The sequence below is a fragment of the Arachis ipaensis genome, chromosome B1, assembly GCF_059453495.1.
Source record: "Arachis ipaensis isolate K30076 ecotype BB chromosome B1, ASM5945349v1, whole genome shotgun sequence".
Taxonomy (NCBI): Eukaryota; Viridiplantae; Streptophyta; class Magnoliopsida; order Fabales; family Fabaceae; genus Arachis; species Arachis ipaensis.
This window is the reverse complement of record NC_142436.1, coordinates 23,076,441-23,097,873: the sequence shown is the minus strand read 5'-3', so window position 1 is coordinate 23,097,873 and position 21,433 is coordinate 23,076,441. Positions and strand designations below refer to the sequence as shown.

The following is a 21,433-nucleotide window of genomic DNA, read 5'->3' as shown; positions in this document are numbered from 1 at the left end:
GGGTTTGGCTATATAACCGACAGATAAGACTCATCAGCCATAGGGTAGGCATACATCATATGCATTTGTTTGCTTTGTTTGAGTTTGTATTACTTGGGTTTGTCTATTCGAATTACTATGTCTACTTGCTATATGTTTTATTTGTTGTAACTGCATTCTATTTGTGTTTTCCTTGCCTGTATTGTTTGTCTGTGCAACTAAGAGGCCTCTTGTCTGGCGGAGGAGTGACGGGAGTTGTTTCACCGGTGATTCAGAGGGTTGGAGGAGACAGAATGTGAAGTATTAGGTTAAAGTTAGATTCAGAACTTGAATACTTTAAATAACTTACCTAATTTCTGGTTTAGTTTATTTCACTTAAGTTTGATTCTGAGTGTCGGAGTTCTAGGAATGCCTCTGGCTTTCCCCGGACCTTTTATATTAACTATGCGGGCACCTTTACCATGCTGAGAACCTCCGATTCTCATTCCATATATATTATATTATTTTTCAGATGCAGGTCGAGAGGCACCTTGTTGAGCATCTGGATACCCCCCTTACAAGCGAAGAACTATCTTCTGGGCTGTCATATTTTATTTTAGGTTATGTATATATGTTTATAGAATCTCCGCATGTATATTTTGTGTTTTGTCCCTCCTATAGGTTGACTTGGAAATACAGGTGTTTATTTTGTAGTTTGAGTTTTATTTTGGATTATATATATATATATATTCTGACTGGCCTTAGCTTCGCAGGTCGAGTCTGGAGCTTGATATCTGTGTTTTGGAAATCTGATATGTGTATATGTTATCAGCTTTCTTTTGATCTCACCAATCCGTTTTACGTTTAACCTTGCGAGTGTGACACAATTTTCTGTTTTCACTTTTGTTTAGCTTATTCTTCAAGGCTCCTAGATATGAATTCTTTCAACTATATTTATGTACGTATTTTACTTTTAGAGGTCGTAATACCTCACCACCTCTGCTTTATGGCTTAAGCGTAAGGCCTTGTGTGCTAGGGTGTTACAGGGTGCATATGTATATGTATATGTATACACTACTTAAATTATGAAACTGACTAAAGAAAGGAATAAATGTTACATCTGAGTACTCTTTCTCAATCGTGCGACCCCAGGAGATGGTGGAAGGTGAGGATCCCCTTCCTTGTTCCTCCTGGTATTGTAAAATCGCCCCCAGCAAGATAGTGGGAGGTTAGGATCTCCTCCTTTGTTCCTCCTGGGCATATGAGAACGTACCTCCTGGGTAGACTCAAGGGTTGTGATTTCATCCCACTTACTCCAAGTTGGTTAGTATAGAGGCTCCTTGGGTAGACGCAAGGGTTGTGGTTTTGCCCCACCTGCTCCGAGTTATGATGAGTTATGTATAAAAGTGCAATTATATGATGTATAAGTGATGATGTGGCCATAATGAATGATTATGAAATGATTATCTAAGATACGAGTTTCCCTGGATAAAGTACCGTGGCTTGCCACCATGTGTTCCAGGTTGAGTCTTGATACTCTGTTGACCCTACGACATAAGAGGTGATCAGGCACTTATAAATTCCCGGGTGTAACACCCTAATTACCCTAAGCCTGACCTCATGCCGTAAAGCAAAGGTTAATCAAGGGTTACGACAATTCTAAGGCTCATACATAAATATATAAAGAATAATAATTCTAGAAGTCTGATGAAGGAAATAAGCTTAAAAATAGGATTTGAAAAGTGCAAAATGTACACACGAAACTACCAACTTAACCCACAAGATATAGATATAATATATACAAAATATAAGAGTATAATTATCATAAGATGCTAGCCACAGCCCGCGGAGTTTAGGCCGACTAGTTAAATACTAACATACAGAATTTTGGCAATAACACAGCTTATACAGAATATCTCTCATAAGGTAAGCCTCTAAGGCAAAATAAAATACAAAAGTGAGAGTACTAATCAAAATAACCAAAATGATAGCAAATAGAATAGGATCCTCCGCTCTGCTACCATCACGCAACTCACTGCGGTGGGTTGCGACCTGCATCTAAAAAGCAACAACAACGTATGGAATGAGAACTGGAGGTTCTCAGTATAGTAACAGTACCCAGTAATGTAAGATGTAAGATCCCGGGATGCCAGAGGCAGTCCTAGAGCTTTATACCAAACAGATATTCAAGCTTAAACGAAATACATAAATAAAGAACTTAAACCATAAACAGGGTTATCTAAACTTAGGGAAATTCTAACTAATACTAATCACACCACTGTATCCCACAGCCTCCTCCAACCTAACCTCAGTGCGATCCCATCGCCACCACCTACCTAACCTCCTCAGCACCAGACAATCACAATTAATGCAAACAAGTAAAACACAGATAATATTCATATATAACAAGTAGTTCAAGAAGCAAGTAGGCATGTTATTCAATTAGGCAAGCTCAAGTAATCAAAGCAATCAAGCAAATAAGAGATGCATATGATGAATGTCTATCCTATTGGCTCATGATATCACTTGTCGGTCCGTAAATGCCAACCCGACACATCCTCCCGGATGTAGCCTTTTCTGCCATGCCAGAGATCTAGTGCCCTGCACACTTATGCAGCAGCGAATCTGCTATGTCAGAGATATAGTGCCCTACACACTCATGCAGTAGGGAGTCTACTACGCCAGGGATATAGGCCCCGCACACTTCCTGCAGCAAAGAAGGAACTAACCTCAACAAATCATGCAGCAGAATAATCTGCCACGCCGGGAATATAGGCCCCGCACACTCTAAACATTCAACAAGTCATGCGACAAAAACACCTGCCACGCCGAAGATATAAGCTCCGCACACTTCTCAACAACAACTCGTCATGCAGCAGAACAATCTACCACGCCAGAGATATAGGCTCCGCACACTGTCAACAATCCAATCATGTCCTCATTATTCCTTTCCAAGTTATCAACTCATCACAACCGTCATAAATTCATAACTTTCCATTCCGAACTCACTAGTTCGTCAATTTCTCAATTCATATACTATTCTTCCTTCGCAATCCACCAAACCCATTCTCAGTACACCAGAAACCTAAGCCTCCATTCTCTAACTTTTCAAAATAACACCAAATCAAACCTCCTAGGACATTTCCCATGTTTCAATACCCGAAGATAAGCCCCATAGTCTTAAAATGGTGTCATAGAAGTATATAATCTTGTTGGGAAGGTGAAATAGTTGGAAACAAGTTTTAAATTTAAGAAACAGGGCGTGTGCGTACGCACAGGGGTGTGCGTGCGCATGCTGATGACAAGTCATCTTAGCCTAGTTTCACTAGCCTTTTTCTTTTGTTTTCAATTGAATTATGCACTTTCTTGAGCCATAAGCAAGCCAATTGGGTAGATTTTCATGTTTCCTTTGATTTAATCAACCATGTATGAATTCATGCTATTTCATGAGGTTTTATGCTATAATTGTCACATATTATGAAAGAATGAATATCTCATGATTTTGAGCATAGCTTTGATGTGTTTGGTTGATTAATGATAGGTGAAGAAAGCTTGGAGAAAGGTTGAAGCAAGAAGGAATGGCTAGGAGGAAGAGAGGACAAAAAGTTTGAGCAAAAGTTTGCCTCAAACTTTAGCTCAAACTTTTGGATTAATTGAAAATGAACCAGGAAGCAAAAAGCTGGACCAAAAGTTAGCCTCAAACTTTTTGGCTAACTTTTGGACAAAAGCTGGAGCAAAAGTTAGCCCCTAACTTTTTGGCTAACTTTTGGCATGAAAAACACTCCCTGGATGAGCAAAAGTTTGCGCCAACGTTAGCCCCTAACTTTTTGGCTAACGTTGGCGCATGAAAAACACTCCCTGGACTAACAAAAGTTTGCGCCAACGTTAGCCCCTAACTTTTTGGCTAACATTGGCGCCATGAATAAGCAAGGGGAGGCCAACGTTGGAGCAAAAGTTAGACCCCTAACTTTTGCCCCAACGTTGGTATCAGCAAGGAAGGGTGCTGATGTGAAAAGTTGGAGCAAAAGTTAGCCCCTAACTTTTACTCCAACTTTTACTCAAGCTTTCATAATTCCAACCCGGTTCAATTCGGTTCTTCTCCAAATTCCAAGAGCAATCAACCAAGGCCTCTCTCAACCCAATTCCATCAAGAACAAAGGCCCAATTGAAAGCTTGAAGACCATTTGAAGAAAGTGTATAAATAGCATAGGATTTAAGTTTTTCGAAGAGCTTCCCTTTTAGTTTTTCAGAATAGCTTTCTTTTCGGTTTGCTTAGAGCTCACTTTTACATTTCTTAGCATTGTTGTTTTAATTCAAGAGAATTGGGGAGGAGAATTGATCTCTCTTCTTCCTTGTTCTTGCCCAGCACTCTTTACTTTTCTTGTCTTGGATTTTGGGTGGAGAATTGAAGAAATTCTGTTTCAATCTCACCTTGAGATCTTGTTTAATTTTCTGCTTAATTGAATTTCAGTTTCGGTTACTTGCTTCTTCATCTACTTTCTTTGCAATTTACAATTTCCTTTGCAATTGTGCTTGTTGGATCTAGGAAGGCATTGAGATCTAGACTTGGTTTTCTAGTCTCTTGGGTCCTGAGATCCGGATTTCCCATTTCCCATTCCCTGTTTACTGTTTTCATGCTTATTTACATTTTTGTTTTAAGATCCGGTTTGATTCAAGACATCCTTTACTTCTCTGTTTGTTGCAATTTACTTTTCCTTGTTTAATTTCTGCAAATCCAACTCCCAATTCCCTTTACAATTCAAGCCATTTACATTTCTTGCACTTTAAGATTCTGCAATTTACATTTCTTGCGTTCTAAGTTTCTGCCATTTAATTTCTTGCTCTTTAAGATTCAGCACTTTAAATTCCAGTTCTCTTTAATTTCATGCAATTCACCCATTTCCTTTACTTTCTATGCAATTTAAATTCTGCAAATCACAAATCTCTCAACCAAATCTTGATTCGCTTGACTAAATCAACCACTAAACTAAAATTGCTCAATCCTTCAATCCCTGTGGGATCGACCTCACTCCCGTGAGTTATTATTACTTGATGCGACCCGGTGCACTTGCCGGTTAGATTTGGGTGTTTTGGAGAAATTCGTTTCTCTGCGAAAATATCCCATCACACGCCCAGGACTATTTTTAAAGTGTGTGTACGCACAGGGGTGTGCATACACATAGGTACAAAAATTTACAAGTCTGTTCACTCGCACAAGTTGTGCTAGCGCCACTAACAGACTGACCTTCCCAACGTATGCGTGCGCGCAGGGCTGTGCGTACGCACAGGTTGCAATTCCTCATTGGTGTGTGCGCGCACAAGCTGTACTAGCGCTACAAACAACATGCCCATCCCTGCCTGTGTGTACACACAGGTCTATGCATGCGTACAGGTTTAAAATCTCACAGGGTTGTGCGTGCGCACAAGGCTGTGCGTGCGCACAAGGCTGTGCGTGCGCACATACCAGAAATCACAAAATTCTGCAATTTTGCAGAATTTCAGATTTTGACACCAATCTTTGAATGATCATAACTTCCTCCACAAAAATCCAAATTGTACAAACTTTATATCGATTTGAAGAGTTTTCAATGAACTTTAATTTAAAGTAAATCCTAACCAGTTTTGAAAACTGAGGCTCAAGTTATGATCCGTCAAAGTTCACCAAAAATCTATTTTTACCAAAAACCTTAAAAACTTACTTTCAACAAAACCCTCACTTCAAAACCAAACTACTCACAATCCAATTTAATACCAAACCAACACAAAAGCTCCTACCACTCATTCCTCAACCTCAACCATCAATAATCTCCCTTTTACACTATCCCACACCATCAAAATCATTATTCTCCAACAATCAAAAATCATCACAAACAATCCTAATTCTCCTCATTCATCAATACCATTTCCGCAACTCATCATCAATTATCAACAATACCAACAACTCTCAACAATATTACACATCAACAATAATTCTCCAACCTTAACATAACATCAACCACAAGATTCAATATCCAAAAATCATCATCAACATACATCATCACACATCATAATCATCAATGTCCTTTATTCCAAACCACCACAAACATTTTACATTAACTTATTACCTTAAATTCTCATAAATCACCATTATTCACCAATAACTAATCACCCTAAATACTCATCAATACCGGTAATTCCCAACAATCACCCTCAACCACAATAATCCAATACAACCAACAAATATATCAATTCACAAATAATTATTCATAGGCCAATAACATCCAATTCTATCTTAAAGTCAACTAGCCTAAGTATCCATGAATAATACATACTACATAGAGGAGACCAAAACCATACCTTGGTCGATTCCCAAACACACCAAACATCAAAACGAAGCCACCAAGCTTGATCCAAAGCCTCAACCAACTCCAACAAACACCGAAACTCAATCTAACATCGTATATATATATATATATATATATATATATATATATATATATATATATATATATATAAACCTAAGATACATAAAACAACTAAACACAAGAGTTTAGTGAAACCTTACCTTACCCAACGAGATTAGGGGTAAAATCCAACAATTATCCGCTACTAGAGATCACCTAAACAAGCAAAACCACAAAACTTGCTCAAAACCAAACCCAAAAATGTGCAAAAAAATAGGGCTTGAAACTGGAGATTGAGACGCAAGTTCTTACCAAGTTTGCTTAGATAGAATCGAAGAGCTCGACGAGAGCTTTGCGTGTCCGTAAACGACTCATCAATCGGAAGTCCGTAGCTCAAGTTATGGCTCCCGGAAGGTGGAGGTGAATAGTAACCACCAACCCTCACCTCTCCTCTCTTCTCAAGCTGCGCCCCTCTCTCTTTTTGGGAAGGAAAATGAGCTGAAAAGCTCATTTAATGAGCTTATATATGTTGGGCCTTGGGTCCGGTTTGGCCTATTTTGGGTCAAAACCTTTAAGATTAGTGCTCGGTTTTCAATTCTAAATTATTTTTATCCTTTCAAAATAATAAATCAATTTTCAAAAATCTTATTTTCCAAAATACGCAGTACTGACAGACTAGAGCCGGTACTGCCAGCTTGAGCGCCAGTACGCATTTTTACAAAACTTTTCGAAACAGATATATTTTCCAACTCAGAAAAATTCATTAAAATCAAATTTCACCTTTTTATTTTCAAATTAAAACTTTTAAATTTTGAATCTATTCTTGGCACTAAAGTTATTATTTTATCAAAATGGTTTTAGTCGGTTCTTACACCGGGAAGGTTAACCCCCTGTTGATCAATTATATATATAAAGCTATGCATAGACTCTTGGGGATGCGCGTCGGGGGACAGTCCAGGGTTTAGCAGCTGGACTTGTTGGGTTGGCTTGATAACCGACAGATGAGACTCATCAGCCAGAGGACAGGTATGCAACATATGTATATTGTTTGAATTGCTTGCTTGTGCATTAATTGGGATTGCCTAAGTGATTATAATATGCTATTTGTTATATTTTCTATTTGTATTACTTGTATTCTATCTGTATTTGCCATTGTCTATTTGTTTGTCTTTGTAATTTCATCAGAGATGGAGAAACGGAGGGAAGGCGGAGAGATTTTAGGGTTCTAGTTAAGTTTAAGTTAGATTTAAGGAATTAGTTTAGTTTAGAAAGTGTTAGAGAACCACCCTAATTCATGGTTTCTGTTTTAGTTCTTTAAGTTTTATAATCAGAGTGTCGGCATTCTAGGATTGTCTCTAGCATTTCCAGGACCTTACATCTTATGTACGTGGCACCTTTACCATGCTGAGAACCCCGGTTCTCATTCTATACGAATATTCTGTGTTTTCAGATGCATGTCGAGAGGCACCTCGCTAGGCGTCTGGAGTTCTGCAGCAAAGTGGATGTTGGGGCTTTATTTTGATGTATAGTTTATATACGTGATCATATGTATAGAACTCTCCTGATAACTTGTTTTATTTTGCACCTCTTAGAGTTTTATAGAAAACCATGATTTATTATACATGTATTTCGGGTTTTGGGTTAAGTATATATGTATGTAAATATTCTCCAGCCAGCCTTAGCTTTGCAGGCTGAGTTAGGAGCTTGTTATTCTGTACTCTTGACGCTCTGTTCTTACTTTCTGTATGTATATGTTCATGAACCGTAGTTTCTTCGTACGCAAGTCACGTTATTTCTGAGCGTTGCGCTTTTAATTTTGCGATTTTGGTTTACCTATTCTTCAAGGCTCCTCATATATTATATTCCTTCTATTATAATATATATATATATATATATATATATATATATATATATATATATATTAACTTAGAAGTCGTAATACCACATCACCTCTGTTTTACGACTTAAGCGTAAAGCTCTGTGTGGTAGGATGTTATAGTCACCATCACTGTCGCTCGCCTTCCTCCTTGCTGACCTCGCCTTCTCTGTGTTAACCGATAAAAACTTATTAGCCATCTCCTCGGTGTTTAGCACTTGATTTTGATAATACTTGTTATTTGTTGGTAATTGATTTGCTAAGGTTATTGATTTATCACTTATTTGTTATTTTTGATTTTCTGTTCATAATTTTTTTCTGAGGTTATTGTATGCTGATTTAGTAATTATTTGCTGAGGTTATTGTTTGTTGGTTTAGTAATTGTTTGTTGAAGTTATTGATTTATTTCTTGTTTCTGTTTATAATTTTTTTTTGTTGAGGTTATTGTTTGCTGGTTTAGTAATTGTTTGCTAGGGTTATTGATTTTTGCCAGTTTAGTAATTGTTCATGATCATATATATTTTTTTGTTGTATGTTATAGATAGAACAATCACAAAGTAATCCACAAGCACAAGACAATGTTGTTCAAGAATCCCAACCTGGTTCTTCTAGAGGTAAATCTGATCCGACTTGGCAATATTTTACAGTGAAGTATGACAAAAATAACAAGGTTCAATATACATGTATTTTCTGCTTGAATACTTACAATGGAGGGGGGATATATAGAATGAAATACCACCTTGTAAAACTTGTTTTATTCACTAAAGATATATGTTGTAAAGTTATAAATTTGATTTTTTTCTTGGTTTTTTATTTTATTTTATTAGATGGAGGAGATGTGGAAGTTGATGTGGATATGCCTGATGTTGTCGCTGATTCTTCAAATACAGCTTCTTTTGGTGGTACTTTTGAAGATGGTGGCTTTGGATTACCTGTTTATGATGGAGATATTAGAATACTTAATGATGATTATGATTTGTAATGAGTTGTACCTTTGATTAGTAAAAAACTTGTTTGTTAATGTTTCTTTTGATAATAGAACATTATGTGTTTGTTCTTATGTGGGTTTTGGTTGTTTTTCGTTATGAACTTTGATATTTAAAGTTGTTTGTGAACTTCTAATATTAAATTGTGGATAATTTATGATGTAAAATTGTGAAATTTTAAATTTTATTAAGCTAGAAATTATTGAATTTGTATATTCAAAATTATATATAGATTTTTTAACAATTTTATTTAATATTTAATTAAACCGGTTGAATTCCGGTTGAACTTCGGTTGAACCAGTGAATCATTAAACCAGTGACCTCATCGGTTTATTGACCGGTCTGGTTCTCGCAACCTTGCTAAAACCGGATCTCGTCCAGGTGAAGTATGGATCTTGATAAATTTTATGTCAAAAAATTATAATGCACTCATTTATAAAGAAGTAAAAATACTTGTTACAAAGTTGATAACCATACTTAAATTTGAATTTGTCCATAAATTCTAATTTCGTGTTTCTTTGATCTATTTTCTAATTCAACAAATATGATTAAAAACAAAACAATAAGTTTATAATTATATAACATAATATTGGAATTAATTTAAAAATATGTATATTTTTTTTAGTCCTCCTAGGGTGCACATGGGTCGGGTGAAATCGAGTTCGTTTTGACCTGGATCCAATCCTAAATAATGATCAGGTCTATTTTTGAGATCCTTATCCAATCTGAGACTGGTAAAATCACACCAAATTAACCCTAAAATATTCGAATTTGGGCAGGATCACCTATGATATAGTTCAATATGGTTCAATAAATCATAGTTATCAGAACCGGATCGGATTGAAAAACCAGTGAACCAGTGGTCTGGCCGGTTCGGTTAGTGAGTTGAGACGAACATGTAATTGAACCGGTTAACAGTGGTCAAACTCGTTAAAAACCAGCCGGTTTGAGCTTCAGACCCCACTAAACCCGCACGGGTCCACCATGCACCTGCACGCCGCTGAACCACTGTAAGAGCTCTCCATCCACAACAATTCTAAAAATGCAGCTGGGGAGATTCAAACACGGATTGACAATAATACAACCCCTCTCCCTTGCCACTATGCCATCTTGCTTCTTCGTAATATACTAGTGAAGTGTCCCGTGCGATGCACGGGTATGATAAATTTAATGAAAAATATTTAATATTAAAATATTATTAGATTAAGTATTTAACATGAACCTTTTATATTAAATTGGATCATAGCAATAAAGATATGTGATTTTACTTATTAGAAGAATGCAAGAGTATATAAAATAAAATCAAAAATATAATTTAATTATATAGTGAAATTGTGAATAAAATAATTTAATATTAAAGTCCATAAAAGAAAAGTTTATAAATCAACACAAATACTAAAAAATCTAAAATCAAAGTACAACCCAATTTGTATTATAATAACAAACTTGATTTTTATTTTTTCTAAATCATGAAAACTATACAAAATCATCCCATCATTTCCATTATTTTTCAATTTTTACATTTGTTCCAAAACTCATATGTACCAAACCCATTGTTCTTTTTTTTATTTTTTTTCCCTTTTAAGAAAAAAAAAGAAGATACTTTGAAAGCTTTAATACCAGAAACTGAAATGCTGAAAAATAAAGCAAATAAAACATGAATAAAAATAAAAAATGAGATTCAACCAAACAAAATTGTTATAAGATGAACATGAGATGAATTTTCATCAATTTTTCTCCAAAAATAATGAACAAAAATTCTCACATATCAAGACAACATCATTATCAAGACCAGTGATTTCTCACCATGAGAATGGTTAAATAAAAAATTGAGAAGATAAACTTAACATGATATAAACCAAATTGAATCGTATGAGAAGAAAGGTGAGAAATATTCAGTCCAAAATGCAACACTATTCAATTTGTCTGCTCTCATCCTATATTAATAGAAGCTAACAGAGTCTGTTCTTCTTGAGATTAACTTCTTATCATCATTTTTTTTTTCATCGACAAAAATAGTATAAAATGATGATATTGAATTCAGAGCACTTACTAAAAGGCACGCACATAGTGAAAAGTAATTTCACAAACTGATATGTACATAACAGCTTTCATTCAAAAAAGTCGCAAGATACCAAAATATTATAAAAGATTGACATGAGTACCATATCAGAGAGAATGTGAGAATAAAATTTGAGTTTGTGATTTATATAAAAATATATACATCACGTTTACCAACTACCATTCTCTATAAAGAAAAGGCTTTAACCATCGGGTTTCATTAATTCAAAGAAACATTTTAATGGTATGCCCAATGCCCACGTAGAACAAATAATCATTTCATTTGTATCTCCTACAGCAAGAAAACTCTAACAGTAAATTGAAATTAGCCTAATCAAATTAGCAACTAAAAATATAAATTAATAGCTAACAATAACCAAAACATTGTGCACTTAAAAGGGTCTATTTCTTCTGGACAGTGTTAACCTTCTACTCTTAAGGTTTGTGGTGCTTCAGTCATAAATTACTAGAGAATTTAAATTGAGAATGTTCTCTATCATTCCCTTCCCATCAAAAGCATAAAAAAATAAAAAGTTGTTGAGAGAATCTCCTTTCCCAAATATTGCCTTGATATTGTAAGAATACTCAATTTAGTCCGTTATAGATATTATGGAAACCTGAAAGAAATATGGTTGAATAACATACCTACCTAAGGATTCCCCCAATAATAGCACAAACTGGTTAAAAAGTCTAAAGGCTGAGTCCAAATGAAATTCACAGAAATTGACTGCTCAAGTTGTATTCTGTTAATAGTTTTCTCCTTATTTTATATTCTATTGTAACAATATTAATTAAAAATAAGATGCACGCAATATTAAGCACAGAAAGAAGTACAAAGTCATGTAGTAAAGTTAACATAAATATAAAATTTTTAAAGTTTTCCAGGGTACAAATTTCCCTAAAGCTAATTAGTTCCTTTATCTAAGAGGAAGGAGAACCTGGCACCATCTAAAAGTTATATTAAACATGAAATCAATGCTAGTAAAATCGCTCTTATACTTGATAGAGGTTAGCAGTGCCATGTATTAATTTGGTATTGGCACTCTAGATAATTATAATTATAATCACTATTATATATTTCACTAAGCATGATCATTATTATCCTTTTTTATTTTCTATCTTTCACAGTGACATCAGTAAATGAGAAAAGCAAAAAATCAATGCAGAATCTAATTCAAAGGCAGAAAACAAAAGTTTTGAATAGAGCAGTTAATTAAACACACTTGAATAGAAAATATACCAATGATCCCATAAATTACTCTAGGATAAAGCCCTAAACCCTAAAAACCAAATGTAAAGGCAATTAAAAACAGAACTAAGTAGGTAAAATGTACATAATTACGAACCACCTTGAAAACTGAAAGTACTTTTAAAGCAACAAAGCTTAAATCTTGGTGGTATCCCATAATTTGTTCCACAATTTTTTTTCAAATGGCTCGTGGGGAGAAAAGAAATTAACCCAATTTTAGAAGGAAAAAGACCCAAATCAAAAATTGAAACTACCACCTTGAAGAGTAAAGAACATAGCCAAGCTTGAGAGGAAGGAGAAGAGATACAGTAATAATAAGCAGAAGAATAATAATAAGCAAAAGCAAACAACAAATTTTAGCAATTGAACAAAAAAAATTAGTAATAAAAACACAATAGAATGGATGCAAACCTTCCACAGTAGCTACACAGCAAGAACTTCTTTTGCCTTAGTTTCTAAATTACTCTGAAAATACAAAATCCAGGACATCAAAAACTAAAGGAAAAATGAATAGTTCATGCTGCATTACTTTGAAATCTCATTTAATTTTGTATATTGGATGTAAATTGAACATAAAAGGAAAAGAGATTAAAACCTTTTAGCGAAATGCAAATAGAATCCCGACAACAACAATGAGGTTCTGGATTTTCTGCATCAACAACTCCACACCAGACAAAGAAGCTCTGCACAACGACAATAATATTTCAAATCTTACCAAAATTAGAACATATACATCAGATCAAATAATAAGGAACACACTTAACTTCATCATAGAAGGCACATTTTATATAAAAAATAATATTGAAAAAAAAGGAGTGTATGACTGTACGAGTAGGGATAAAATTAGAAATCTTGTATATACTTTCATTTGAAGAAGACGACGACTACTTACATAAGCAGAGCATACAGAATCATCGCACCAAGACCGTTGCTGGCCGCTCTCGGTGCTGCAACTGTGAGTTCTCTTCCGTGCCATCTATCACCATCGGAATCATTCCATTGTTGTCGATGCCAGTATGCATCTCTCGCTCCTCCCTATCGTGTCTCTACTTTTTTCCTTTGCTTCCCTACAACAAATACCGTGCCATAATACTATCAAGAACTTTCCGCTTGACAAAGAGAAGACAGAGAGAACAAAAATAAAAGAAAAAAAAGTGATGCAGAAAAGATATATAGTTCTAGGAGAGAAAGACATTACAGAAGATAGAGAAAGAAAGACGGTTATGGTAAGAAGAAAATCGAAAGTTGATTATCTGAGAGATGGATTGAATGCTTGATAAGGTTGCACATATTTAAAATTCAAATTTTAATTTCAAATTACATGCATATTTTGTTGGAATTAAAATTTGAAAAAATGTAAAAGAACAGACATCAGGAACGTATTGAAAATGAAGATGAATACGTGAAATAACTGGATAGAAAGATAAAGAAAAATATAAAAAATATCAAATTGCTATTGTGCTCTCTTTCATAGTGTCATTGCATGTGTTGTGGCCGCGCGACTCAGTACTTTCCATGATTTGCTCTCTTCCGCCGCTGTCTCCTCTGTATCTATCACCACATCATCGATGACCACCACAAACTCCACCGCACTCACTGCAACACCACCGCCATATTATGATCCACCACCATAGCTGTCACAACCTCATCCACGGCCGTAACTTTGCCTTGGTGCGTACATGAACTCTATAATCTCCACCTCTAATTTAAATTAGGAAGAAGAAGAAGATTATACAAAAATAGAATCAGTGAACAGAGGAGAAAAACGGAAGAGGAACTGAAGGTGAAGAATGAGAAGAACCGAATAGGAGGAGGAAGAGATAAAACTGAAAACAAAGAATGGAGAGAATCATAATTTTGAATTTGAATTTAAAATTTGAAATTTGAAAATTTCAGGTTATTTGTACATATAAAGCAAATTGAAAAAGGAGGATAAAAAGCTTAGATACAGTCATAAAAAATGTGGTGTAATGAAAATAGTTTAACGCACGCAATATTAAGCACAGAAAGAAGTACATAATCATGTAGTAAAGTTAACATAAATATAAAATTTTCAAAGTTTCCTAGGGTACAAATTACCCTAAAGCTAATTAGTTCCTTTATCTAAGAGGAAGGAGAACCTGGCACCATCTAAAAGTTATATTAAACATGAAATCAACGCCAGCAAAATCGCTCTTATACTTAATAGAGGCTAGTAGTGCCATGTACTAATTCGGTATTGGCACTCTGGATAATTATAATTATAATTACTATTATATATTTTACTAAGCATGATCATTATTATCCTCTTCTATTTTCTATCTTTCACAGTGACATCAGTAAATGAGAAAAGCAAAAAATCAATGTAGAATCTAATTCAAAGGCAGAAAACAAAAATTTTAAATAGAGCAGTTAATTAAACACACTTAAATAGCAAATATACCGATGGTCCCATCAATTACTCTGGGATAAAGCCCTAAATCCTGAAAACCAAATGTAAAGACATTTCAAAACAGAATTAAGCAGGTAAAATGTACATAATTACGAACCACCTTAAAAACTGAAACTACGTTGAAAGCAACAAAGCTTAAATCTTGGTGGTATCCCATAATTTGTTCCACAATTTTTTTCAAATGGTTCGTGGGGGGAAAAGAAATTAACCCAGTTTTAGAAGGAAAAAGACCTAAAAATAAAAAATTGAAACTACCACCTTGAAGAGTAAAGAACATAGCCAAGTTTGAGAGGAAGGAGAAGAGATACGGAAATAATAAGTAGAAGAATAATAATAAGCAAAAGCAAACAACAAATTTTAGCAATTGAACAAAAAAAATTAGTAATAAAAACACAATAGAATGGATGCAAACCTTCCACAGTAGCTACACAGCAAGAACTTCTTTTGCCTTAGTTTCTAAATTACTCTGAAAATACAAAATCCAGGACATCAAAAACTAAAGGAAAAATGAATAGTTCATGCTGCATTACTTTGAAATCTCATTTAATTTTGTATATTGGATGTAAATTGAATATAAAAGGAAAAGAGATTAAAACCTTTTAGCGAAATACAAATAGAATCCCGACAACAACAATGAGGTTCTGGATTTTCTGCATCAACAACTCCACACCAGACAAAGAAGCTCTGCACAACGACAATAATATTTCAAATCTTACCAAAATTAGAACATATACATCAGATCAAATAATAAGGAACACACTTAACTTCATCATAGAAGGCACATTTTATATAAAAAATAATATTGAAAAAAAAGGAGTGTATGACTGTACGAGTAGGGATAAAATTAGAAATCTTGTATATACTTTCATTTGAAGAAGACGACGACTACTTACATAAGCAGAGCATACAGAATCATCGCACCAAGACCGTTGCTGGCCGCTCTCGGTGCTACAACTGTGAGTTCTCTTCCGTGCCATCTATCACCATCGGAATCATTCCATTGTTGTCGATGCCAGTATGCATCTCTCGCTCCTCCCTATCGTGTCTCTACTTTTTTCCTTTGCTTCCCTACAACAAATACCGTGCCATAATACTATCAAGAACTTTCCGCTTGACAAAGAGAAGACAGAGAGAACAAAAATAAAAGAAAAAAAAAGTGATGCAGAAAAGATATATAGTTCTAGGAGAGAAAGACATTACAGAAGATAGAGAAAGAAAGACGGTTATGGTAAGAAGAAAATCGAAAGTTGATTATCTGAGAGATGGATTGAATGCTTGATAAGGTTGCACATATTTAAAATTCAAATTTTAATTTCAAATTACATGCATATTTTGTTGGAATTAAAATTTGAAAAAATGTAAAAGAACAGACATCAGGAACGTATTGAAAATGAAGATGAATACGTGAAATAACTGGATAGAAAGATAAAGAAAAATATAAAAAATATCAAATTGCTGTTGTGCTCTCTTTCATAGTGTCATTGCATGTGCTGTGGCCGCGCGACTCAGTACTTTCCATGATTTGCTCTCTTTCGCCGCTGCGTCCTCCGTATCTATCACCACATCATCGATGACCACCACAAACTCCACCGCACTCACTGCAACACCACCGCCATATTATGATCCACCACCATAGCTGTCACAACCTCATCCATGGCCGTAACTTTGCCTTGGTGCGTACATGAACTCTATAATCTCCACCTCCAACTTAAATTAGGAAGAAGAAGAAGAAGATTATACAAAAACAGAATCAGTAAACGGAGGAGAAAAAAGGAAGAGGAACTGAAGGTGAAGAAGGTGAAGACGGAGAAGAACCGAATAAGAGGAGGAAGAGATAAAACTGAAAACAAAGAAAGGAAAGAATAATAATTTTGATTTTGAATTTAAAATTTGAAATTTGAAAATTTCAGGTTATTTGTACATATAAAGCAAATTGAAAAAGGAGGATAAAAAGCTCAGATAAAGTCATAAGAAATGTGGTGTAATGAAAATAGCTTGATGCAAGTGGTATTATGGTAATAAAAGTCATGATATTAATGACCGAAGACATGGAAATTTTAATGATGAACACACTTATCAGAAAATTGAGAATGAACCTGGAAGATGACACGTAAGAATTCCACTATGAGAATAACATTCTTTTCAATATATGTTATAGGATGTAACAAAAACTAAATATATAATAAACCATGAATGATTTTTTTATTTTTTTTTTATCCTTTTAAGTATGGATTGACATGGATACTAAATAAGTAACAATATCTAATATATAAACATATTGATATATTGATATTGGTTATGTTATCTTTTATTTTCTCTCGTTCGTTTAAATTGAGAAATTATTTTATACTAGTGACTAATTTATTATCTGTTTTTACACCATAAATTATATCTTATAATTGATATTTGATTAATCATTAATATATGTTTTAAAAATATGTATTTAATTTTTATTTTTATTTTTATTTTTATAATTTTTTATTTTTGTTTAATTATAACCGAGTCAACCAAGTAAATCAATGACCCATCGGTTAAATTAGTAACTCAATAACCCAATCGCATGACCAAATCAATTCCCGATTTGATTCTGATAACTATACCATAAATAAACTATAACTAAAATCAAACTAAACTAAAAAGTAAATTATGTGAGACACTTGTCTCAATCAAAAGGACAACTTCAGCATAAGTCATTTTTCATTACTTCATTTAAGTGGCCGCCAACATATAAATGACAATTACATAATGCACCGAGCTGCAATTATTTCATGAACGCAGACAACCAACTAACTGTTCAATTTCCACTAGCCACATGCCAACTAGTAGAAGTGGGAAACAAAAAGGTAACATAGAAAGACAACACTGTGCAAAAGCGCATAACAAACACCCCTTTTGTTCTTCTCCTTTTGTACCACTTCAGGGTAACCATTCAACGGCGTCGTTCTGGAGTCCAGTGCGGTTCAGCTGGGCTAAAATGCACAGAAACCACCCTAGAGTTTAGTATCTCCGTTAGGGGCGTGAAGCTCACGCACCTCGGAACCTTGTACTGGTTAATTGACGCGCCTTTCGAAATAGCATAGTCCATAAGCTCCTCAAACGTTCCACTCTTCACAACACGAATCTCCAACGGCCCAATAGAACGGTCCGCCACTCTTCCCTGTCGATAGACCGAGTTAAGCGATTCCTCCATCGCCAAGCAACACTGGTTCAGAACCTCTTCTGGTAATGGTGCCATCGAAGCCTCCTTCATCAAAAGCTCCCAGTATATCACGTAGTGTCCAGGGATGGAACCCGTGTCGGCGAAGCTTGTGTACTCCGCTACGCTCGTGTCGAACTCCTTCAGGAGCGTCGACGCACTCTCCACAGCTCTCTGGAGCTCCGCCTCGTCGGTTTTATCCGAGTCGATGCTTAATAAGACGTTCTTTCGCCTCACGAACCGGAACTGCGGCGCTTTGTTGTGGAACCCCGTGACTTGGAGAATGTCCCCTACACGGTAACGGCACAGCCCCGAATAGGTAGTTATAACTAACTCATACAACTTTCCGTATTCAACTTGGGCTAGATCCACCAGGCGCGGTTCTGGCGAGTGGGAGCCACGCGCTGAAGCTGAGTCGTTGTGGGGTAAGAACTCGAAGTAACCCATGTTCGGCATTATGGTGTAAGAAACATCCGAGGGGTTGCAAATAGGCTTAAGGTTAAGCCCGAAGTAGCACTCCGACGAGGCATACATGGTGCACGCTAGAGGTAACCCACCGCTGTAGTAATCAAGCGTTGGAATATACTGCGCCATGGCGCCAGTTACAATCACGTCAAGGTACTTCGTGTTAGGCCAAATTCTTGTGATTATTCTTTCCCAATTTTCTTGGACGCATTCGTTTCTGACGAAATTGGCAAGCTCCGTATCCGGTTTCAGGATCTTGGACATGCACTCCTTGAGAGAATGGTCGGTGATTTTGGGGCTTAGGGTCCCAGTGGCGATGTCGTGTGCTAATTGATCCCAATTTAGCTGGAGGAAGCGGATGGCGCGGAGGAGGCCGGAGGCGAAGACGGCACCGACACGGAGGACGTCGTGGCGCATGATGAGGCCGCATAGCATCTGAGTGTACATGCTTTGGAAGGAGTCTGGGCAAAGGATTGCTTCGTTTGGACTGGTGTAGACGTTGTATGGGTCGTAGGGTCGGTTCTTGAAGTGGTCGCTCTTGTAATAGCTGGTAAGCACTGGGCGTGCCACTAAGCCACTTGGGGTCTTGGTTTCTGCTTTGATGAAGAGGAAGTTGAGAGCTTTGCCTTTGTCCAAATTAGGCACGTATCTGTGAAAAACCATGCATGTTTGTGTTAATTAACTTGAAAAACGTAAAAGTCATACGATTTTTTTTTTTTTTCAACTCTTCAACTTTTATGAGCTCTGGAGTATATTGCATCACCAACAAGCTAACTCTCTTGTTGACTGACATCTAGATAAATTTGGCTCAACTTGATAAACTCGTACAAATTCACATGAATTCCAATAAATTAAACATCTGAATTTATCATTTTAGCTCAAATATAAAACTGTAATTTTCTAAAAAAAAAAACATTTTAATAAATTTTTAGAAATTGAAGATTCGATATTTAAAGTTTTAAATTAACATATTTTAAATTTTATTATACTTTTCATGATTTATTCATTTTTTTAAATTTGTATTTAATACATATTATAGAAAAAAATCATCACAAGTTCATTAAGTAAATTTAAATACATGTTCTAAAAATAAAAATTTAAAATTTAAAATTAAAATTAAAATAAAAAAATTAATTCAAGTAAAATTTAAAATAAACCTAATTAATTCAAATTTAAATTTTGAAATTAAAATTAACTTTTTTTAACCTATTATTTAAGTTGATAAAAAAATATTATTTCTCTATATTTTGTCATATTTTTCTATGAAAAATCTCTTCATCTTTAATAGGAGTGTTTAACTAGGTAAGGAATGGTATGCAGCAAATTTTATCTTCTTAGAATATCTGATAAATTTTTAACAATATATAAGAATTAACTAGTGAAAGAAAAGAGAATTACAGGCTCATCACTGGCATGAGGAGGCTGTAAAGTAATTGACGGCGGTCATGATCTTGAACAATGGTTGGCATCAATTTTCTTTCTCCACCGGAAGTTCCAGAACTGCATGCAATTCACAATAGTCACAATTCGCATTTACTTGAGCAGAATTAAAAGAACAAAAACAATAAAGAATTATAATATACTAATTAATATGACTAATACATCTCAAAATGTATGTGACTATGTGTACATACCTAGTGAGAAATTCAGAGATTGGGTGAGCACATAAGATAGGGGAACGGTCGCCATTAGCAATGCGTTGAATATAAGGCTGCAAATCTTCATAACTAACAATAGGAACCTTAGACTTGAAAGTCTCACGGTCTTTTGCACCAGTAAGCTGAAACCGTTTCAGGTATTCGGTTTCGCCGTTTTGGCCCAAAATCTCAGCCAGTACCCTCTCTTGCACACTGTCAGGATTTTGGGTCATTTCTTCAATAAACTGAATAGCCTTAGCATTCTTCTCATCATCACAACCAAGATAATGAGAAGACAATGAGAACTCAGAAACAATGGCCATGATAATAACTAATTGAAGTATATAGAGGAATGGGCTTTGCAAATGAAAATGGGATTGCTAGCTATATAGCTCTAGGTCGATAGAGGTGAGTGAGAAACTTAGAAGAATGGGAGCAATGGATTTGTGAAATGAGATGTGGGTATTTATAGAGTGATATTGGCGGTCTAAAATTAATTGAATTGAAAAAAAATAATGAAAAATTGAAAACGTGCATGTAGGTAGCAGGAAGCAAATACTATTCGTTCTACTTCTACTTGTTACACTTGAATACTAGCTAGGTTAGGGGGACAAGATATGAACTTTTAGTATTTTTCATTATTTTGTTTGTAGCGTAAGTATGGGACATGTGGGCCACGAACCACGCAAGGTTTCGACACTTTAACCGACATGTAGGGCCCAATGTTGTGCCACGTCATCAATAACTTGTATGAGCCTGATTTATCACTTGTCTGAAACACGCGGCAATATCGTTTTTTGTTGGTCTTCGAAAGTGATGGATACCGAAGCTGAAGGCGGCAACGGCTTTTTCTCTTGCAGAGCCAGATGTTATTACAAACACTATCACTCGGCTCAAAATAATCAACAACAAAGTGGTGGATTTCTGTTTGGACTTTCGAAGGTGTTGATAGACTCACATATTGTTTGAATGGAAGAAAAGAAAATAAAAAATAAAGAAAAAAAAGAAAATAAAAAATAAATTATTTTATGTATTGTTCAGATAAAAAAATATATGAAAAAAATTATATTAGTAGTCTTATGTCTTTTATTTTTTAATTAATCAAAGAGTGAATTAATAATTTTATATTTATTTATACATTTTTTTAATCTCAATCTCATTTTTTAGAAAAATATTTTGGTGGTACATTAT

The 21,433-nt window shown here is 35.1% G+C and overlaps 1 protein-coding gene across 1 annotated transcript; it reads right to left on the bottom strand.

The window, feature by feature from the left end:
* Positions 1-17,623: 17,623 nt before the first annotated feature.
* On the bottom strand, positions 17,624-20,682 carry LOC107648310 (putative indole-3-acetic acid-amido synthetase GH3.1). The gene is made up of 3 exons (XM_016352232.3): positions 20,240-20,682; positions 20,004-20,105; positions 17,624-19,254 (listed from the first exon to the last, which is right to left on the bottom strand). Exons 1-3 carry the CDS (start codon positions 20,563-20,565, stop codon positions 17,874-17,876), a joined length of 1,809 nt encoding a protein of 602 aa, XP_016207718.2. The 5' UTR covers positions 20,566-20,682; the 3' UTR covers positions 17,624-17,873.
* Positions 20,683-21,433: the final 751 nt, after the last annotated feature.